The 22780-nt window shown below is 54.6% G+C and overlaps 1 protein-coding gene across 1 annotated transcript in view; it reads right to left on the reverse strand.

Annotated features, from left to right (window-relative positions):
- The window catches only part of SPTBN5 (spectrin beta, non-erythrocytic 5), a 47044-nt gene extending 25661 nt beyond the window's left edge, over positions 1–21383 (reverse strand). Inside the window, 23 exon segments of the mRNA XM_073241707.1 lie at positions 189–403; positions 843–1007; positions 1483–1653; positions 2363–2462; positions 2648–2787; positions 2917–3157; positions 4161–4448; positions 4744–4983; positions 5210–5340; positions 7778–7930; positions 8680–8880; positions 9286–9492; positions 9569–9769; positions 9858–10011; positions 10252–10484; positions 10573–10711; positions 12052–12683; positions 13469–13697; positions 14232–14389; positions 16761–16877; positions 20349–20516; positions 20731–20845; positions 20847–21383. Of these exon segments, the coding sequence (XP_073097808.1) occupies positions 189–403; positions 843–1007; positions 1483–1653; positions 2363–2462; positions 2648–2787; positions 2917–3157; positions 4161–4448; positions 4744–4983; positions 5210–5340; positions 7778–7930; positions 8680–8880; positions 9286–9492; positions 9569–9769; positions 9858–10011; positions 10252–10484; positions 10573–10711; positions 12052–12683; positions 13469–13697; positions 14232–14389; positions 16761–16877; positions 20349–20516; positions 20731–20845; positions 20847–20944 (4496 nt within the window). The 5' untranslated portion in view covers positions 20945–21383.
- Between the last annotated feature and the right edge of the window lie 1397 nt (positions 21384–22780).

Here is a 22780-nt window from a genome sequence, read left to right on the forward strand (position 1 = left end):
CAGGTACTGAGATGCCTGCTTGGGGTCTCTGAGCCCCCACCCTTGGGATGACTCTACTCATTAGGGAGGAGATGTGGACAACCTCAGGCCGCATAGGTGCTACTCGGCCGGGCTCCCTGGGTGGAGCCACACTCATGTTCACATGAAAGGGTGACACACAGTGGGGTTAGGATGGAACAAGTGGGTACCTCTGGAGACACTTCTGGGTCTCCTCCGTGATGGCCTGGGAATCGGCCAGCAGGTGGGCCTGGGCAGCCAGGACAGCCATCCTGCTGGCCAGGGCCTGGCTCTTGCCTTCCAGCTGGTGGTGCTGTTTCTGCAGCCTCTGGCTGGAGCACAGGCCCTGTCCCGGTTCTGCACTCTGCAGGGCCCCCTCCAGCTGCTCCATCTTCTCCTTGGCACCCTGGGGGTGGGCCCAGGGTGCTGCCTTAGGCTCTGTATGTATAGGCTTGAGAGTTGACCCTTCTTGGGTCCTATGACTGCAGTGCTTATAGCACACCAGGTTCACCGGGATCTGCTGGGGACCTCTGTCCCTGCCATTGTGCACCTCCAACCCGCGGTGCCCAAACCTTCCCCCACAGTCCCATGCACACCCCCAACGCCCCATGCTGCTCCCTCCCTGGGGGACTCAAGTTGTGCTGATCACACACTCTGTATTGGCCCCTGATAGGTAAAGCCAGGCTCAACTTGCCACAGGCCAGAGGCCTCCAAGGGCTGCAGGACCTCCTAGCACTGCTCCAGTGTCAGCAGAACCCCCAGACTCCTCCCCTTCCCATCTGCCTGTTCCCATCCCAGCCCAACTTCAGTTTCCCTCCAGTGCCCTGCCCTGCTCTCTGACTCACCTGCAGCAGCCCCCAGAGCTGGTCCTGCCGCCTAGCCTCCTGGAGCTGGTCTCCGCGCTCTGCCATCCTGTGGTTCAACTCTTCCCACCTGTTCCTCAGGCCCTGTAGCCTGACCTGCACGTCCTCCTGGGCATGCAGCCTGCTGTCCAACAGCTCCCTCCCAGCCTGGGGTGGACACAAAGGCCAGGGAGTTCTGTTGTGTTGCTGGTACCATGAGTGGCCACACAGGCTGGACCCAGGTGGCAGAGCTGGGAGGTGGCTGGCTACAAGCTGCATTCCACTGGTTGCAAGCATTTCACATGGGCAGAGGCAGTAGGGCTTTCCTCTCATGCCCACAAGTGGAACAGGGCGAGCAGGCATCAGACTGCCAGTGGGGAAGTTAGGGGGCTTGGCAGGCTCTGGCGCTGCTCTGGGGAGGGGGGTAGTGGGGAGGAAGGGACAATGCAAGCTTCCTGGGCTGGTTTGGGTGCCAGAACAAGGGGATGCCCAGCTGAGTAAAGGAGGAATCTGGGGACCCTAATTCCGTGGTAACTGAGGTTGCTTCTTCCTTCAGTGAGTGTGTCCCATGAATATATGCCATGCTGTTGGGCTGGGAACTTAAAGACGAGTAGGCCTTGCACCCTCTGTCCAGTGCCTGCACCTGCTGCAGGCCCTCCATGCGACCATGGGCAGCTCGTAGCTCGCGCTCAACTGCTTTGTGCCGCTTGAGTTTCTGCAGGGTGCTGCCAGGCTCCCAGCAGCGCTGATCTGCTGCCATCAGCCCCTTCTCCTCCATCCACTGCATCAGCTCCGCCATGTCCTGCTTCCATTCCTGCACAAGAACCAGGACAGAGCGGGTCTCACAGACCGGGGCTGAGGGCTGGCACAAGCACCACCAGGGAGAGGGGTCTCAGGGATTCCCTGGGGGAGAACATGACCCAGAGTCAAACCTAGTGTGCAAGAGAGGAGGGGCCCGGGGCTGCTGCTCCCAGGTGGGGACAAGGAAGCCATGATCATAGCAGGAGGAAGCCTGGGAGTCAGGGCCTGGGTGCCACGATGCCCTGTGCCCAGAGAGGAGGAGCGCCTGGTCAGTTCCTGCTGCTGCAGCCCACATCACATCCTGCATGACCATCTCTCTCCAAACAGGCTGAAGTTCCTGGAGCTTGTGGACTGGCCCAGCTCTGAGCCCCTCTGAGGGGCTGAACAAATATATCTGTCAGAGCTAAGGTCTGCAACTGGTGCCCATGGCCCATGTGAGAGCCTAGAGTGTGGCCAGAAGCAAGGGGGAAAGGAAGTAGTGGGAAGAGGGAAGAGGAGGGGCTTCTTCAGGACTTGGGCCCAGCCCTGCCTTGTGTGGTGTGGCCTCAGTTGGAAAAATCAAGTCATGATGCCTGTCTCACAAGAGGTGCTGTGAGGGTGACAGCAGGTGTGGGCAAGTGCGCTGTAAAGCGGACAGGGCCCCACACAGCACACAGCTGGCAGAGCAGCAGGGGACTCAGGCACTGCTCCTGGGGGCCTCCTGCTCCAGGCTGGCCCCTCACCTGGAGCCGCAGGGAAGCCCGCAGCCGCCTTGTCCTCTGCGCACTCCTCTCCCGGACCCCGGCCCACTGCGCCTGGGCGCTCTGCAGCTGCTCTCTGATCCTGGAGGGCAGGCTGGAATGGGGTCGGGTGTGGGAGGGCTCCCCCCTGCCAGAGGCCCACCCCAAAGGCCAGACCCACTGCAGCCCAGGGTGCACCCCCACCCCACTCTCCTGGCCTCAGGGCAACAGCCTGTGCAGGCTGGGAAAGGAAGGGCAGGAGGGCCGCCCAGACAGGCCCAGGCTCACTTGTGTACAGCAGGGTGTTGTTTCTGAGACAGCTTCTCGCCCTGTGCCTGCAGCGCCTCTGCCCGAGCACTGAGGGTGCCCAGGAGCCTCCCAAACTCCTGGTGCTGCTGCAGCAGGCCCCGGGCTTCCCCCACGTCCTCCTGGGGGTGCAGGGTCCTGGGGTCAGGCCTGGGAGGATGTGGGTCAGCACCATCTCACCCCGTGCACCCTTCTAAGCTCCCTGCAGTGAGGGGAAGCGGCACCCCAACTGTGCACCCCTGGCTTCATACCCCAAGGCTGTCCAGCCCTAGGAAGGCCTCGTGGTTGGCACAGGTGGCAGTGAAACTATCCACTTCTTGGCTGAACCTCTGCAGCTCCAGCCCCTCCTGCAGCCACTGCTGTCTCTGCTCCCAGGCAGCCTGCAGCCCCCAGCCTTCCTGGCCCAGGAGCTTCAGAGCACAGGCCACCTCCTGGGAGTCCGGGGAGTCCACGGCCGCAATGGGCTGGCCCTGAGCCTCCAGCTGCTGCAGCCTGTCCAGGACAAGAGGCAGAGGGTCAAAGCCCACCCGCTCCTCTCCCTGACTTGGCCGTAAGGGTGATCCGTATGGGGACTGAGGCTGCTCAGCCCCACTGGTTCAGTCATCCTGTGGGACAGCTGTGCCCTGGCCTACTGGTGAGACACTGGATGTAACAGGCCCAGCACCAGTACTCAGGACGCAGTCGTTCCCCTGCTCCCTGCCATGTCACACCAGTTGGCCATCCTGCTGGCTGATGCTCAGGGAATTAGATGGGCTGGGGTGGCCCAGTGCAGAGGATTCACTCAAACCGTTATCTGTGCCAGTTTGCAGAGCCACTGCAGGCCCATATGGGACCTTGAGTGACTAGGAAAGGTGCCCTTCAGCCAGGTCAGCCCACAGGGCACACAGCTGGGAAATGGGTAACAATTAGAAAAGGCTGCATATCCTGAGCTGATGCAGCCCTGAACAGATAGAAGGGTCTTGTGAGCACAGGATGGGGGTGGGTGGGGGGTGGATTAGTGCCTGCTTGGCCAGTCGTCAGGCCCCCTCATGTGGGGTAATCCTGCCTACCTGACAGACCTGTATCATCCTCCCTGCAGGAGAAGAGACATCGCTGTACTGAGGAGGTGGGTGTCTTAGTCCCATGCAGGGATCCTGAGCCATTTGACTCTAGGGGCCAGTGGGGTCTGCGGTACCTGGAATGGCCAGGCAGCTAGACTGCCTTGACTGAAAGCATTCCATCAGGGTCACCTGCATGGGGTATGGCCAAGCCTGCACTTGACAGAACCTTCCAGGAAGTTCAGACTCTGCCCTGGGTCCCTCCCTGAAGTGTGCAGGATGCACCAGTTTTCAGTTACATCACCCTCCTTGAAAACCTGCCTTGGGCACCATGCCAGCCACCAGCCTGGGCCACTCCCCAGAGTGATGCATTGCTGCCTGCCTCTCCCTTTCTGGTGACCCATCCCCCAAGGCCTTGGCCAGCCCAGAGCATGCCTTGTCTGCCCTCCTGTCCTGACCTCTCCTGCTGCAGGTGAATCTCCTCTAGCAGGTGCTGGTGCTCCATCAGCAGCCTCTGGGCTGAGGCCAGGTCCACCACATCCTTGTCATTGTGCAGCTGAGCCCGGACACCCTCCACCCATAGCAGCAGTCGCTGGCTCTCCTGCAGGAAGCTCTGCCGGGCCTGTGCTTGGGCCTGCACTTGGGCCTGTTGGGCCACTTGCTGCTGCACTTGGTCCAGCAGCCCCTGCAGTGTCCCCACTTGTCTTTGCAGGGACTGGCTCTCCGCAGGGCCCGACTCCTTGACTCTGGGAGACAAAGCCACTGCCCAGTCAGTGCCTGCCCTGGGCCCAGTGCCCAGGCCTGAGTTCCCCAGGGAAAGCGGTGGCAACTCTGAGCCCCAACCTCGCCCTCCACCTAGGGGCTACAAGCACGTGAGGCACTCCCTTCTGCCATGAGCATTTTTTCACACTGTCTCCCACTCTTCAGACAGCACATCCTATCCATCTTCCCCTACCCCAACTTCTGTCCCCTTCCTCATAACCCTGCTCAGGCCTTCCCTGCCTCCCAGGGCACCAGCACTGTGCCAAACCCAGGCCATACTTTATGGCCAGGCTTTGCAGGTGGTGGATACTCCTCTCCAGCACGAGCATCTTTTGCGGGGCCAGTTGCAGGGTACGATGGCTGCCCTCCAAGCGCCCCAGCTCCAGGGCTTCTAGCTGGAGTATCATGCCTTGCAGCTGGACCTGCGTGTCTCCACACTCCTGCAGAAAACTGCACACATCTGTGGTGTGTGCCAGCTGCATTTCCTTCTCTTTCTTCAGGGCCTCCAGCTTCTCCCACCTGGGCAGAGGGAGTAGGGATGTCTCCATCACAGGGACACCTCCCTGGTCATCCTGGGGCTGAGGCCAACGGCTCACGTGATAGGAGCTGCCAGGCCTGCCAGCTCCACACCCTCTCCAATCTGTGCCTGACACATCTTTCCTCAGCAGGTGGGCAGGCAGGCACTCAGGCCAGCACACTGAATCCAACCTGCTCCCAATACCTTGCACTTCCTGCTCATTCTCACCTGCAGCTCAGTTCCTCTAGCTGCTGCTGGATTTGAGGGGAGTCTCCAGGACATCTCTGCTTCAGCTGCTCAGCAGAGCTGCTGACCTCAGCCCAGAGGCCACTTCCCCCAGTCAGAGCAGTAAGAAAGTTCTGGGGGAAAGGAGAACCCAGGCTTTTGAGGAGGCTTTTTTCTCTTCCCACACTCCCCTCAAGACTACAAATGACACACTCTGCTACAGAGATGTTCAAGATGCACCCCTCTGGAGGACAGGGATCTGTGCCCTTAAAGGGCTGGGAGGGCCCTTTAAAAATTCAAGGCCAGACATCCAAATTGGAAAGGAAGAAGTAAAACTGTCACTGTTTGCAGATGACACATACATAGAAAACCCTAAAGACTCCACCAAAATACTGTTATGACTAAGAAATGAATTCAGTAAAGTGGCAGGACACAAAATCATTATACAGAAATCAGTTGCATTTCTATACACTAACAACAAGCTATCAGAAAGAGAAAATAAGAAAGCATTTCCATTTACAACTGCATTAAAAAGAATCAAATACCCAAGAATAAGGGTAACCAAGGAGGTGAAAGACCTGGACACTGAAAACTGTAAGATATTGCTGAAAGAAATTAAAGACACAAATAAATGGAAAAATATTCTGTGTTCATGGATTGGAAGAATTAATCTTGTTAAATTGTCCATTATTACCCAAAGCAACCTACAGATTCAGTGCAATCCCTATCAAAATTCCAATGGCATTTTACACAGAAATAAAACAACCCTAAAATCTGTATGAAACCATAAAAGACCCTGAATGGCCAAAGCAATCTTGAAAAAGAAGAATGAAGCTGGAGGTACCATTCTCCCTGATTTCAAACTGTATCACAAAGCTGTAGTAATCAAAACAGTATGGTACTGGCATAAAACAGGCACATATATCAATGAAACAGAATAGAGAGCCAGAAATAAACCCACACATATATGGTCGATTAATACATGACAATGACAAGAATATGCAATGGGAGAAAGACAATCTCTTCAAGAAATGGTGCTTGGAAAACTGGACAGTCACATGCAAAAGAATGAAACTGGGCCACAATCTGACGCCATACACGAGCATTAACACAAAATGGATTAAAGACTTGAATGTAAGACCTGAAATCATAAAACCAGAGGAAAATAAATGGTACGCTTCTTGACATTGGTCTTGGTGGAAATTTTTTGGATTGGACACCAAAAACAAAGGCAGGAAAAGCAAAAACAAACAAGTTGTGCTACATCAACCTAAAAAGCTTCTGCACAGCAAAAGAAACCATCCACAAAATGAAAAGGCAACCTATAGAATGGGGGAAAAATATATATATATATTATATCTGATAGTAATTAATGTCCAGGACATATAAATAACTCATACAACTCAAAAGCAAACATCTGATTAAAAAAATGGGTGGAGGAACTGAATAGAGATTTTTCCAAAGAAGACATACAGACCGCCAACAGGTACATGAAAAGATGCTCCACATCACTCATCATCAGGGAAATGCAAATCAAAAACACAATGAGATATCATTTCACACTTGTTAGAGTGGCTAATGTCAAAAAGACAAGAAATAACAAGTGTTGTGAGCATGTGGAGAAACCCTTGTGTTCTGTAGGTGGGAATGTAAACTGGTGCAGCCACTGCAGGGAACAGTATGGAGGTTCATCAGAAAATAAAAAATAGAAATACCATATGATCCAGCTATTCCACTATTGGGTATTAACCCAAAGAAAATGAGTGCACTAACTGGAAAAGATAAATACACTCCCACGTTCATTGCAACATTATTTATAATAGCCAAGACATGGAACAATATAAGAGTCCACCGATGGATGAATGGACAAAGAAAATATGGTGTGTGCACACACACACACCTCAGAATATTATTCAGCCATAAAAAAGAATGAAATCTTGCCATTTGGTAAGATATGGATGGACCTTGAAGGCATTATGGGAAGTGAAATAAGACTAAGAAAGACAAACGCTGTATAATCTCACTTATGTGTGGGATAAAAAAGAAAAACCCAAGCTCGTAGTTATAGGGAACAAATGGGTGGTTTGCAGAGGTGGAGGGTAGGGGGTGGGCAAAATGGATGAAGAGAGCCAAAAGATACAGACTTCTGGTTATAAAATAAATGTCAAGGGCATATAATGTGCATCATGGTGACTATAGTTAATAATACTGTACTGCATATTTGAAAGTTATTAAAAGAATAAATAATTAAAACTTTTGATCACAAGAGAAAAAATTTATATGATTGATGCTAGTAGACTTATTGTGGTGATCATTTCAATACATACAAGCATTGAATCATTATCGTGTATACCCAAAACTAATAAAATGTTGCATGTCAATTATATCTTAATAAAAAAATTCAAGGCCAGCTCTGTTGCCCCCTCCTTTCAGGACCATGGTTAACACAGAAAACAGGCACAGCAGTTAATGATGGTGAGGCAGCTGCAAGGTGAGGGGGAGAAGGACAGTAGTAAGGAGGGGCAGCAGGGCCGGTAGTAAGAGCCTTGCCTTGGCTGAAGGGGGCCGTACCTCATATTTGAGCTGGGTAGCTTCTAAGTTGTCAGCCTGGGGCTGCAGCGTTTGGAACAGGCTGGTCTGGTTTTCCAGCCAGGACTGGAGATCCCTACACGAGCTGTACAAGCCAGACAGGGCCACTGCCTCCTCCAGCCTGGCTCTGCGGTGCTGTGGAGACGTCGGCCCAGAGGCTGGGGTGAGAGGGCCAGTGTCCCCGACAGGGTGCTCAGACCAGGTCCCCGTGATCCACCCCTCACCCCCAACACACACACCAGCAGAGCCCAGGGCCAAGGCCCGAGAGGGTGCTGGCCCCACTACTGGGCCCTGGGCCCTCTGCCTGAGGTCCAGGGGAGGACGCTGGCAGAGCTCAGTGTCAGGTTCAGGGCCCGGGAAGAAGGTGCTCTTTCGACCTTGTCCTCCTCTGGCAGTTGGCTCTTAGGGACCAGCCACTCTTTTCCCGAGGGACCTGGCTCTGCTGGCTCCCCTGCCTCCCCTCCAGGCTCTCTTCCAGCCACCTGCCACTCTGACCTACTTCCAGGCTCCGGGCACTCCTGCATCAGGCCTCCTCCCTGCCTTTGTGTAGGTCTTGCCATGAACATGGTCTCCTCAGTATCTTCCCTCCCTCCCCTGGTTTCACCTCCTCTCAGCTTCTCTTTGTTCAGGTCTCAGCCTAAATGGCCTTCCCTCAGAGATGCCTTTCCTGATTCCCCAGCCTCCCCAGCCTGATGCGGGCTCTCCTCTCACCTGCTCCAATCACACTAGCATCTATCTAGTGACATATTTCACATCTTCTCTGCCATGACATAAATCCTCAGGGCAGTGAGCATGTCCAGTCACTACTCTGTCCCTGGGCTCACAGCCCAGGGTCTAGCACAGAGTGTGTGCTCTGTTAACATTTCCAAAACATGGAACATTACCTCTAGCAGGACCTGCAGACCCTCATAGTCCTGGGTCAAACGGTCCTGTGTCTGGAGTATGGTGTTTGGGTCAAAGTCAGGGCCAAGCTCAGCAGGGAAGGCCATCTTCTGGGTGCCCAGGGGGCCCGAATGGCCAGAAACCTCACAGCAGGCCCCCAGGTTCCTTGGGTCTTCCATCGGAGAGCCCAGGGCAGACACCACCTGTGTGGACAGGACAGGGGGCAGTGTGTCCAGAGGGTGCTCCCCCAAGCATCAGAAGGCTTGGCAGGGTGGGGCCAGAGGTAGTAGTACCTGGGGCGGTGAAAGTAACAGGGACATTCCTGAAGGAGCCTGAAAATGCCTGGGAACTGGTGGGCAAAGTGAGCAAAGTCATACTTAGGTGACCTCCATGCCCAGGGGCAGGCTGGATTTTATAAACTCTGGGCTGGTGTAGCAGGTGAGATGCTGCTGAGGAGGGGTGTGCAGGGAAGACCACAGTTCCAGGACAGGGCCACCAAAGCCCTCGCATTTCCGCCCTTTGCCTGGCGGTGGGAGATGGGCGCACGCGGAGAGCATGTGCACAGTCGGAGCTGTAGGTCTGGGTCCCTGCCGCGTCCCCGCGCTTACTGCAAGCGATGCCCGGGCTGCGGCCGCCCGCGCCTGCTCATCCAGTTGCCGCAGCTCGGCCCCAAAGGTGCGCACGGTGCGCTCCAGCCGCGGGTGGCGCTGCAGCAGGGCCTCGGCAGCTGCCTGATCCTGCCCACAGGACGTGCTCTCCAGCGCTGACTGCTGCTGTAGTAGCCACGCGGCCGCGTCTGCTGCATCAGTGAAGTACTGCGGGAAGGAGGCAGCTGAGTGCGACTGACCCTGCACACCCCACCTGGCCACCCACCGCCGGCTGCCGCTCTACCTGCTGAACGAGCAGGGCCGCCTGCAGCCGCGCACCCCACCCGGCCGCCAGGCCCCGAAGCCACTGCCACAAGCCCTGCACCGCCTCTGCCCGCTCCCGGGGATCCCACTGCGTCGGGGGTCCGCGGGCGCGCAGGTCGCGTCCCCTCTGCAGGAGATCCGCGCACTTGACCTGGTGTCTGCGGAGCTCTGCTTCCAGGGCCTGGTGGAGTGCAGAGCAGGCAGCTTGGTGAGGGGAAGGGAAGGGCGGCAGGGAAGTGGGGACCACCAGGGCATAGGGTAGCTGGCACCTTCTGTTTTTGCAGGGCCACTGCGATCTGGTTGAGATCCCTGCCCAGGGCTGTATCCTCTACCAGCTGCGTGCACTCCCTCAACCAGGCTTCCTCCTCCTCACAGTTGTGCAGAAACTCTGCCTGCTGCAGGGTCTGCTCCAGCAAGGCCCGCCTGAGGGATGGCAGAGGCCATGGAAGGGTTTGGGGAAAGGGCTCCCCACCAGGCACATCCATTCCCCTTAGTTAGGAGTTTTCTTTACCCTGGATGACTCAACAGGAAAGACAGAGGCCTTGGGGGTAAGGGTCAGTGTATAGGAAGTTGCCAGGCCAGTGGTATTTAAATCTGGACGGGAGGTAATTCAGGTTATAGAAAAGTTCTGGAAAAGGTAGAAGAGTAGAGGTGAGCTCTTACCGGGCCCTGACAAGAGATACCAGGTTCTGGTGGAGCTGGGCCAGCACCTGAGCCTTGGCCTGCAGCACCTCCACACTAGTGCCCAGGGAGGAGTGCAGCTCTGTGGTCTGGTGGGCAAGATGGCTCACATGGGCCTCGAGGGCTGAGACCTGGGCCTCCAGCAGGTCCTGCCTCTGTAGCAGCTCCACTACCTCTGCCGGCTGCTGCCCACATGCCGTGGAACTGGCCAGCACCTGGCCAGGAGTGGACGAGTGGTCACCACAGTCCCAGTGTGCTGGTGAACCCTGCCATGTTCCCAGGGGTCTGCGAACCAGGGCCTACCTGCAGCTCCTTGAGCTGGCTGGCAGCAGTCTCTGCTTTCTGCAGTAGGCTCAGTACAGCCTGCATGCCTGCCTGCTGCTTCCTCTGCCCTTGGAGACGTTGAAGGACCTGCTCCCAGCGCTGAGTGATCTCCAGCTGCCTGGAGGACATGAGAATAAGGGTGGTCTCCACTGGTCTGGGTGGGTAGGGCCCCTCGGGGCCACAGTTGGTGGGGGCTTGGCTGTCTTGGAGGAGCCCAAGCTCTGAAGCTGGGGGCTTGAAACATCCTAGCCTGGGGTGGTTGGGGCAGTGTGTCCCTGGCTTTCAAATCCAGGCAGAGAAGCCACGAGGAGGGCCTGGAGGGTTCAGGCCTTCATATCCCCCTAAGCCTGCTTTCCAGTCCTCACATTAGGTGATAGTAATTACATCCTTCTAGGTGCCTGTGCTAAAACCTTGATATCTTTCTTATACCCCACATCTGATCTGGCTGCAAATCCTCTTGGATCTAAACTATATCCAGAATCCCACCATTCAGCATCCCTGCCACTGCTTCTCTGGCCTAGATCATTGCAATAGCTTCATAACTGGTCCATCTGCTCCTGCCTTTGCCCCTGCAGTCTGTTTCTGACATGGCATCTGTCTGGATCACTATAAAACTAAAGTTAGATTGTATCACTCCTCTGCTCAAGCCCACCCGTGATTTCTTATCTTTCTGAGTAAACACCAAGCTTTTCCTGTGCCCTACAGGACCCAACTTGATCTCTGCCTCCACCCATTGACCTGTACCTTCCTGACCTCGACAACTACTTGTTTACTTTAGCCAACACTGGCCTGTGTGCTATTTTTCAACATGCCAGTCATGCGTTCCCTCTTGGGACCGCTGCTGTGTGGCTGGGACTTGGACCCTCTGGCTAACTGTTCCCTCGGCCTGTTACAGTCCATCCCCATATCTGTATGGCTGGCCCCCTCATTTCTTTCTGGTCTTTGCTCAAAAGTGAACCTCCTGACCACCCCATCTAACCTTCTCCTTCAACCCTGTCACCTTGTATACCCTACCCCTTATCCTATATATCCCTGTATATCTACATACCAGCTCAATATACTTTATTATTGTTTTTTAATTGCTATCTCACATTTTTCTTATTTATCTGTTTTCCTTAGTCATGTGTAAACACCATGAGAGGAAGGATTTTGTTTGTCCTCTTCACAGCTAAATCTTCAGCACCTAAAACAGTGCCTGGGACACAGTAATTACTCAATAAATGCTTGTTTAATGAATGAATCAATAAGGGGCTATCTAGAAAGGACAGTGCTTTACCAAAAGGGTTAAATTATGGATGGTGGAATTTCAGGCATCTGTGGTAGCTAGATCTTTTTAAAGGGAGCCCTGAATCCTTAATTTGCCCCTCTCCTCTGTGGCCAGAAATGGGCCTTTGGAAAGATGGGGTATGGTAGGAGGCCTTAGCCTGTTCTGAGGATAGCCATATGCCAGGAGTTCACCTGCAGGCCACTTTGGCCTGACCATGGTACTGCTCCTGCTGAAGGACAGCTGCCATCTCTGCCAGGGCCTGGAAGCGCCCCTCCTGGGGCAGGATACTGGCCTCTAGCATGCCCAGCCTCTGAGTGGCTGCCTCCATTGAGGCTGGGCTGGCCTGTGGAGCTGCGGCCTGGTCCAGCACTCGCTCTGCATCTGTCAGAAAGCTCTCCCGGAGGGCCACCTTGCGTTGGAAGCACCGGGCCAGGCTTTCCAACCGCTCTAGCTGCAGGAGCCTCTGCTGCAGGGCCCGGCTCCTCAAGGCCTCTGCCTGCTCCAGGCCTGCCCAGCGCTGAGACAGCTCCGCAGGGCCCAGGCCCTCATGAGGGAGGAACGGCCTGCGGTTCTGGGCTCGGAGTGCTGTCTGCAGCCGGAAGAGCAGGGCCTCCGTGGCCCATCGCTGCTGCAGCCGCGGTGGTTTCTCCTGGGTGCGGAAGGAGGCAAAGGCCACCAGTAGCTGGCACATGGCTGGCAGGGAGTCTGGGAACTCCCTTGCCTCCAGCTGCACCTGCTTCTCTGCAATCCAGGAGAGCAGGTCGGCCATCAGCTGTTCATACTGGGTCTGCAGCCCCTCTGTCTCCTGGAGCTGGAGCAGGATCTGGTGGAGGACAAGGGAGGTGATCAGGCCCTTGCATGGAGGCACTTGCTTTCTGGATGCTGAGTGCCAGCCAGGGTTGCCCAGCTGGGCAGCACCTCCTCCCCTCAGCTGAGATGCACTAAAGTGGGGGTCCTCCCAATCGCCAGAGAAGTGGGTCCCCAGCCTTGCACGCTCAGACGTGGGAGTATGGGGCTCCCATCCTGCCTTCCTCAATCTTATTTTACCCCATTCATCCTTACCTCTGGGGTGCTATTCTTTTTCTGAGACTTCTTCCCCTTCCCTGATGCCCCCATACCCCTAAAGCAGCTTGAGCCCTTGGCCTGGATCATCTACCAATGTCTGACTGAGACACCAACCTTGAGAACAATCCTCCCTGGCCTCAGCCTCTGCCATCGTGCCCAGAGAGTAAGAGACCCCCAAAACAGAGCTGCTTCTGTGCTTGTCCTGGCAGAGTCCAGCTCTCTGAGCCTTTTAATCCCATTAGGAGCTTAACAGCCCAAGATCAGGGAGTGGGGAGGAGGGGATGTCACTCGCCTGGCTTTTTCTGTGTTCTGGGCACCGTGCTGGGTACTTTGCTTATGCTCCCTTAACACTCACAGCAGCCTTCCATTGCCCAGGCACTGTCCTATTCACTTTGCAGATGGGACACAGTAAAGTTTGGTGACGTGGCCAAGGCCACACAGCTAGCAAGTGGCAGAGGCAGGCTTCAAACCCAGGTGTGTCTGACTCTGGATTCCACTCTCACCCCTACCTTTCCCTGATGACGCCTTCCCTTTGTCACCAACCTTAACAAGTCTCCTCTGGATTGTCCGCCCCTGGTGCAGGCGGGAGAAGTGGTGATAGTAGAGGGAGATATAGGTCATGATGGAGCGCTCATCAGACTGTGGAGCTGCCACATCCTCGGGGTCCAGCAGCTGAGCAATGCCTAGCTCCTGCTCAGCCATGCAGAAAGCAAGGTCAAGATTGTGCAGTGGGCGGTCAGGACTCAGGGAGCTGTAGTCAAGCAGGTCTGGCCTGGACAGAGAGCAGGCAGGGCTCTTCACTGGAGTGATTTACTCAGGTTTAAGTGGACTTGTTAAAAAGGCAAATAAGCCCCTACTGGCCACTCACCCCTTAGGGCACAATAGTTTCCACCTGCTGGTTATCTGAAGGACTAGGGCTCTGATAGGGGAGGGTTGATTTTGCTCAGGTGCCAGGTTCGTGGGTAGGGGAGAAGCTCCAAAAGGGTGGGCACTTGCCAGGGTGAGGATGGAAAAGAGAATCAGGGGCACAGAAATGGGAGAAAGGCAGAGGTCAAAGGCAAACCTGGCCAGTTTCACAGAATTTCCTAGGAAAGGGGGAGGGATGATCATAGACCAGGGCCTCAGACATCAGCCCGCCCTACTTCTGTGCCCAGGCTGCAGGGGTCAGAGAGACGTGAGAGAATGTTGGGGACCCAAGCCTGGGAGCATTGGTTCAGTGGGTGGAGGCCCCCAGGCAGAAGGCTGAGGCCTGCTTCAGGCCAGGTCAGGCCCAGTCAGGTGCTGGGCCCCCTTTCCCTCGGCACACCTGTGGGCATGGATGAGGGCATTGAAGCCGAGCCCATCACTCCAGCTGCGGGAGAAGTCAGTGATGCTGACGTTCGCGTAGCAGGCTGTCTTCCGCTGGCACCAGACCAGCAGAGCTTCCTTGGCAGACAGCAGGGCTGCGCCAGCCCCAAACTCCTCCTGGAGGAACAAGGCAGCATGTCCCCACGCAGGGGCAGTGGGGAGGCAGCTGAGCCTGCGAGCTTTGTGGGAGGCTGGCTGGGCATAGGCCTGACCCTGCTCCCCAGCCTGGAGTGGGTGCAGATTGCCCTCTCTTCAGAGCATCTGATTTCCTTTGTGGAGATTATCCTTCCAAAGATGTGGGGTGCCTGAAAGCTGTCTGTCTCCTCTGAGCAGCTGGCTTTAAATTGCAAGTAGGAACATTAACAGCACCAGCCCCCATTTCTCCAGCCTTTACGATGGGCTGGGCATTGTGCTAACCAACCCCGACCCGGGGCTTCATTAGACTGGGTCCCAGTCCCCTCTGCCAGGCAGGTACTGGGCCCGTGAATGTGGCTCTTCATCCCTCACAGTCTTAAGAGATAGGCATTCTTAGGATTTACATGCTGAGAACGGCAGACAGATGCAGTGAGATTAGGAAGCTGCCCAGGGTCCCCAGCTGATGGGAGCGGCTCACCTGACCCAGAAACGTGTGACGAGAGCCCACCTGTGACACGGTGAGCCCACCTGTCCACCACCTCCCCACACGGCTGCCTGCGGGCAGAGCCGGCAATGCTACTTCAGGCTGGAGAATGGCCATCCATATCTGGTTTCAGTCCCCTCCACCCCGGCATATTCCTCTTACTGATAATTTCCTTGGCTCAGCCACCCTGGCTTCCACCCGCACGCCCACCTGCCCTGCCCGCTCTCTTCCACTCAGTGCTTCCTTTCCCCCACCTTCCTCTGGCCTCCTTCTTTCCCTCACCTTCCATTGCTAGTCCCTGTCCTTCCCTCAGAAGTAGTCTCCTTCCATCTGCTCCCTCCCTGGCCCCCCACAACCCAAAGTTTCCCTCTCCTTTTTTCCTCTCCCACCCCTCCTCACATTTGCTCTCCCCCTCCCCCAATTGTTGTTTAAATCTCAAAATGTCAAAGCAGAGCAGGTTGCATTTTACTGCCCTTTGGGCCCAGAGCTTGGGTAGCAAGGACACATGGGCTGTAGTGAGGGGGTGGGGGCTCAAGGCCTGGAGCAGGCTTTGTCACAACCAGGCAGGCCCAGACATCCTGAGCGGCAGGGCTAGGCTGGCAGACATGAACCAGAGAGATTCCGGGGATGAGCATGCGAGGGAGCGGGGCCAGCCTGGTCCCAGACATGCCTGAGTTTTGTGGGGAGCAGGCCCTAGTGGGCTGCAGACAGACAGAGCCAGTGGGGCACATAGTAGCTGGTCAGGAGGATAATGCAGATGTGCTCTTCCCAAGGGAAAAGGCGTAGGGGTGCTGGGAACTGGCTTAGGGGCTGGGAAGAGAGAGCGGGACTCCCTGGAAGAGCTTGATGTCAGTTAGAAATTCATCCATCCATCCATTCTCCACATGGGTGCTAGGCTCTGCGGACAAAGCCAGGGGAGGCTCCTGCCCTCCTGGGGGGCACAGTCGCATCATGAGTTGAAGGGTCTTTCTGGATTTGAGCCAAATTGATGATTCTTTCCATTAGAGTTTCATTCTCTGAGTTGGCTTTCCTAACACTGGGATGGAGTTTAGATGGTATTTTGAAACCATGAAACCATAAAAATTGCTAAATATAAGGACTTTGTGTTTTTTCTCTTTCTGATCCCATTGTGGGAACATGAGAGGGAGAATAGAGGGAAATGGGGGCCAGTTCTGAGGTCTTTGGGATACTAGGACTTGTGAACCTCCAGGGCTGCACTCCCTTTAAATGTTTCATTCCCCCCAATAGTACATTAAGCTGTAGTGAATCACAGGACTTCAGTCCCAAGTCCAGAGCAGCAAACTGGGGGCAAAAGGCAGATGCTGGGCAGTCACCTCAACCCTCTTACTCGTGAATGACTTGTCCCAGGTCAGGTTGTGTGGATAAAATGAGAGTTCCTGTGGCCAGGATTCTCACCTGGCCCTGGCTGACTAACTCACTGCACACCTGTGGGCAATACACGGCTGTTGAGTCTTATGAAGAGCTCGGCCCAGTGCTCTGGGTAGAGGCAGACATGGTAGTGCTCAACCTACTGCCAGAGAACAAGCCGGGTAATAAACCCTTTCACCCCAAAGAACCGTTTTGCTGTCAATTTCTTTGGTCACATTGAATCCATAGCGAACTTGCCCGGGGCTGAAACCCATTGGCAAGACAGGTTGGAAGCCCATGACCCTAGTTCTCACTTCAGCCTACTGTAGTCTCTCTGACAGTCTGAATTCTTTGCCCGTGGTTGAAGAGAGAATATTAATTGCAAGGATGCTGAGGATCTGCTCTGGGGATCCTAACAGTTGGGTGGAACTGCTCTGTCCCCAGGGGTCTGAGGTGAGACTGGGCTGGGCTGGTAACTGGGGGCTGGGAGCTGAGACATACCCTGTCCAGGGAGATGTCGGAAATCTGGAAACGCAGAATGATGACCCAGATGAGGCCCAGGATGAGCGTCTGGTCTCCGTCCACGATGTTCTCTGGCCCGATGAGGGGTATCGGCACCTGTGGGCACAGTTGGCAGGGCTCAGCCATGAAGCCCTTATGCCAGAGAAGACTCAGAGTTCTAAAAGTTCAGGGGGCCAGCTGGGGAATGGGAGGGTCCTGGAATCTGTCCCACCCCAAGATGTCCCGAAGGGAGAAGTAGGCAGGGCACAAGGCCAGGCAAGTGAAGACTTAAGTGTTTGGGGACTTGGCCTCAAGCCCACCTGGGCAAAGCCATGACCAGGTGAACTGGGCTGCACCGCTAGAGTGGGACTCCCTGTATGTGGGCTACAGGTAAGTGTAAGGTCAGGGTTCAGCTACAGGGGCTGGAAATGAGGGGTCATAACAGTCAATGGATGAGCTCAATAGACAACAACTGCCCGCCTCCACCTCTCAGGGCCTCTCAGTATCCCCCGGGTGGGGTGGGGGGCTCGGGTCCCAGGCTCACGCCTGAATCACGACCCACTTCATCAGTGTTCCACCCTCTGTTAAAAATTCAGACTCTCAAGCTTTACGCAAGGGCACAAGAATTTCCATTTGGACAAACACCTTGGGTGGCTCTTATGTGCACTGAAGTTGAGAACTTGAAACCTTGGGAGTGAATCGAGGGGAGAAAGAAAGAGAGTGGACATCAAAGCCGCCATGACCTGGGCTCCTCCACCCTCTGGCTCCGTCCTGCTCTGCTGGACCACAGGCTCCAAGGCCCGTGGGATTCTTGCAGTTCCTCAATATTCTAAGCACAGGCCTTGGGGCCCATGTACCTGCTAGGCCTGCTGTCTGAAAGTATTTTTTCCCCAGATAGCCACAAGGTTACTTCCCTCTCTTCCTTAAAGTCTTTATTCAAAGGACACTTTCTCGTGGGGTCTATCCTGCCACATTATTTAAAATCGAAACCTGAGGACTATTCCTCTGGCCCAAACACACATGCTTGATCCATGGGTCCTGCTTGGGTGGGGATCTTGGTTTTGTTCTATGGTGTCTCCCAAGTCCCTAGCAGAGTGTCTGGCACATAGTGGGTAACGGATAAATATGTACTGAAAGGAGAAAGAAAGGGAGACTCTCCCTAAGACCTGGCTGGAAGCTGGCTTCAGCCAACCACCAGCATGGCAGGAGGGGCTGCATCCCCAGGTACTCCCCATGGTACACTTTGCTGTGTCCGCCTGGTCTCTGAAGGACCTGCCCCACCTCTGCCCTCACCTCCTGGCACACCTGAGCCCTGTATTCACCTCAGCTTGAAGTTGGAGCATCTGGTCATTGGGGTGTTGGAGGCTGCTCATAACAGATCCCAGACAGTGATGTGTTTAGTGATGTCATGCTGGTAGCTTGAAATTCACCACGGTTGGGTATCAACACCATGGGAATCAGCAAATGCTACAAACCAGGGCTTTTATTCCATCCCCTCTCCTTGCCTTCCCTGAGAGCTGGCTGTTAAACATTTACCAGCACACTGTTGATCTGGGTTCAAATAAACTGTCTCCCCTGAAATAGTGGGCCCCTTATCATCAGGTCTGGACTTTGCTGACTGTGGTCCCTAGAGCCTGGCACGAAGCACCCAGCACATTATAAGATCTCCAGAAATGAGTGCATCCCACATTTGGTTACTTAGTAACCACGTGTTGGGGCAACGTTTGACCACAGCTGCCTTGTATGTATAGTGGAGACAGGCCCTCACCTTCATAGGCTATGTCAGTGACATGCTGGGTATCAAAGCTTGAGGGGAGCTGCAGAGCCTCTGGCAGGGGCCCCGGGGCTCACACTTCCTGAGTTCCTGGAAGGGATGTGGCTGGCTCACAGGCCACCATCCCTCAGACCAATGGGGCCTGGCCTTCTGGGGCTGGCAGCTTGCTGCTCTTTCATGTGCTCGTGGCCACAATGCTTCTGTCCCATGCTTAGGTTTCTTTCTTTCTTTTTTTTTTTTTTTATAAATTGGACTTTATTTTACAAAACAAGAAACTAATAGTCAGAGAGTTTAAATAACCCCTTCAGAATCTCACAACTAGGAGCAATCTGATTCCAAAGCCAGAGTTATTTCTACCATGGATGGACCACTTTCTCTTCCCCTTCAGCCAGCCCACATTTATAGCTCCATTGTCTATGATCACTCTCAGAGGTTATATCACTGTAAATTCTTCCTTACCCTGTTACTCTGGTTAGGAAAGTCTTCATTGACCCCCATGGCCCATTAGCAGGCTTTAAGAATAGTGCCAATGCATCACCATAAAATTCAAATGCAGGCTAGAATAGAAGGCCCTCCATTGTCCAACTCCAGTATAATTCCACATACCCACTATTGCTCTCGTTAATGTATTCTCTGCTCCAGCCAAATGGAATTGCAAGTTCTCTCCCAACTAGAATGCAAACCCCATGAGAACTGAATTGCTTTTGCTGATCTTGTTCACTGCTGAATCCCTCAAGGCTAGAAAGGTGACTGTCACAGAGTAGACACTCAAGTTATAGATGTTGAATGAATTAATAAATGAATCAACATGCTGCTATATACTGAACATCATCTGGAATGTCTTACATCCATCTGTGTCTATATGACTCCTATTTAACATTCAAGGTCTAGTTTAAAGGACACTTTTTCCATTCTTAAATTCTCAGCATGAAGTAATATAGCATTAGTATTTTAATGCCATGCTTAGGTTTCTTAGCTCTCTGGCCTCTCTCTAGCATACAGTCTCCCAGAGGGCTGACTGGGGCCTCCATTCGGGTACATAAATGGCAGGCACACACACTCAGGCTCAGTTCTCGAACCTGGGAGAGCTGCTCAAGGCCAGTTCTAGAACGGTGACTGTGGCCCCAGGAAAAGCCACCTCACTGCCTCCCCTGAGGCCAGGAGCCCTCAGGCTGGTTCTCAGTGTCAGTGACCCACGTGCGGCCCCCGACACTGGCTGTGAGGGTCCCTCTGTGTCCCTGGGGCTCTCGCCTTCTTTAAGTGACTGTTTCTTTGGGCCATCCCTCCCTTTCAGGTGACTCTGGTTCTCGGCTGCTGTGGAGGCCCCACCCTGCTGTCTGGTCCAGCTCCCACACAGCAGACCCTGCACCCTTTCCCTGCACTGCTGGCTCAGTGTCTGGGGCTCTTTCCCTGGGTCCTGTCCTCAGTCTGCCTCCCCTAGCCCCACATCTGGACTCTGCCGGCCAGTGACCCTGGGTCTTGCTTGGTAAATGATTTCCTCATTTACGAAGAAAAGAGGTTAGGAGTACATGGAATCTCTCCTGTGATTCTCTCATGGGAGTCAATGGCATAGTTCAGTCCAGCAGCCGGACGATGGCTGTCCCTGCTCTAGTCAGTTGGGTGCTCTCGAACCTGGGAGAACTGCTCAGGGAAAGGCTTTGCTTTCTGCTGTCCCAGCTGCTCTTCCCAGATTCAGGCTGCAGATTCTCTGCTCTGCCCTGTTGCCAGCCCAGGAAGGATGATCTCCTAGTCGAGCCTCTCCCTACTCCCACCCCACCTTCTCCCATGTCCAGAAGCCCTCCGCCAGTGCCCACCTTGGTCCTGAGGAAAGCTAGAGCTCGGCTGCTGTTCTCTAGGAAGTGCACACGCATGCGGCCCCTGCTGGGGGGTGGCAGAGCCTCCCCAGAGATGAGCTCTAGCAGCCGCAGTAGGTGGGTGCCGTCGGCCAGCTCTGTGTACAGGCTCTGGATCTTGATGCCCACCTAGGAATGGATGGGGGAACGGACAGAATCAGCCCAGCCTTATGCAGCCCAGAGTAGCTGCCTCAAGGAAGGAGTACTGGTTTCAGTTATACTTTGGGGTTGAAAAGAGAAGTGGTCTTAGCCAGATGAACTCACAGCTGCCCGGCCAGGGTCCACTGGCCTGAGAGCTGAGGGATGGGAGAGGTGGGCTGTGGGCAAGCCCAGCTGCACTCACCCTGCTGTGCTGGAAGATGTTGTTAATCCAGTTGGTGAAAGTCTTTTCTTGCATCCGTGTGTGCCGCGCCTGCAGCTTGCGAACATGGCCCATCTCGTAGGCAGAGTCCATGGCAGGACAGGATTGGGAGAGCCCCAGGCTCTGTGGCTGATCTTCTGCTTCAGGTGCCCTGTCACCCCAAGGACTGCTGGGAACTGTGGGGCTGACCAGCCATCAGGCTTGTAGCCCTCTGGGGACAAAGGGCCACTGGACATTTCCCTAAACTGGAGATGCTGAGGGCATGGAGTTTGGGGGAGGAGTGTGGATATGCATGACTCCCTTGGAGTGGTGTGCCTCTGAGGGTCAGTGGGCCCCTCCCTGTCAGACTGTCCCCACATTTGGTGATATGTTCTGGCTTGAGATCTAGCTAGGTAAGGGTCTGGTGCTCCTAGCTGGTGCCCTGCACTTGAATGACCCAGGACCCTTTTGCCCCATCCCATTCTCCAGATTCTTCTCAGACCTCAGCTCCTAGGGCTCTCCTCCGGATTGCAGCAACTGGCTGCTTCTCCTTGGGATGAATAGAGCAGGTAGAAGGAAAACAGGAAACTGCTCACCTTGGCGATGTCCAGGCCTGGGGAGGAGAACCACTGGCTGGATGGAAATGGAAGCTAGCAAGAGCTGTGTGGGGAGGGAGAACCATCAGCTGGGGCTGAGGCTGGAGCTGGGGCCACGCCATGGCCCTCCTCTTAAGCCAGTGGGGTAGGAGTGATACACATAGCTGGCATTGTCCTCCCACCTGCTGCAGGACTTGGCTCAGACTGAGAGGGGGTGGCTCAAGAATGCTCCAAACTATCGCTCCATGATCTCCTCCTTCCTTATCCCTGCATCGCAAATGCCTCCATGTCAGGTGGGGGTCCTGGCTCTCAAGATGCAGAGACCATGGGATGGCTTCAAGGCAGCTCCTGGTGGGGGCACTGTGGGGGACCTGCAGTCAGGGTAAAAGGCACCAGGGCCTAGCCTTTGGTTAGAAGCTTCTGCACCCATTTTCTAGTCTGGGACTGCCCTTCTGCACCCCTACAGGGCCTCTTTGTGAGCATCTATTGGGGTGGGCATTGGAAGGAGCACCCCAGATCAGAGCCCTTCATCCTCTTCTGGGGTCACTGCCATAGATGGAGGAGAATCATCAGATCCTGGACTCGGCTTTCCAGGCCTTGAGAGAAATACACCCAACCTAGCCCAGGGCTGAGATTGTTGAGTGGGTCTGGGGAACTGCTTGTCTTCCTCCTTAGCTCGAGTGCAGCTAAAGCCACTGTACACGCTGAAAGCACTAGCTCCTTTTTTGCAATGACTGATCGCAGCCCCTGCTGAAGAGTATCTCTGTTGGTCAGTACACAGTTTTGGATTATTTACATTGGAAGTAGCTGAAATCTCCAGTCAACTAGGTTTAAACAACATAATGGAAATGTATTGACCCACACAACTGAGAAGTTTGGCAGGAGGAGGACTTCAGGTAAGGTTTGATCCAGCAGTTCAAATGATGTTACTACAGGCCTGGATTCCCTTGGTCTTTCTCAGTGCCTCCTTTATCTTCATGCTCCACAGGGTGATTCCTGCTAGCCTACGTTCACTTCCCTGCCCTCAGCATCTCTGGACACACCTCTCAATGCCATTTATATTGTTGCACCACTAGGTTTGCTTCTTTACACTGCCTGGTTCTGACAGGAGAGAACATCTCTCTCAAAAGCTGGAAGTCTGAGGGGTGTGGCTCTCATAGGCTTGAATTGAGTCACATATCCATTTCTGAACCAATTTCTGTGACCAGAGGGATGAAATACTCTAATTGGCTCAAGTGAATCAGAATCCATCCTGGAAAGAGGGGATGGGGTCTGTCTCACCCTATCTTCATGGTTCAGACTGAAGATGGGGAAGTTGGGAGAGCTCAGCAAAAAAATTCCAGGGCTGGATCACCTGAAAGGTAAATGGAGGCCAGCAGGAAAAACCTAGATGTCTTCCATGGGAAGTTCACCCCTGGGGAGGGCGTGACAGGGATCCACTCTAGCACTACTATGTC

The sequence above is a fragment of the Manis javanica genome, chromosome 8, assembly GCF_040802235.1.
Source record: "Manis javanica isolate MJ-LG chromosome 8, MJ_LKY, whole genome shotgun sequence".
Taxonomy (NCBI): Eukaryota; Metazoa; Chordata; class Mammalia; order Pholidota; family Manidae; genus Manis; species Manis javanica.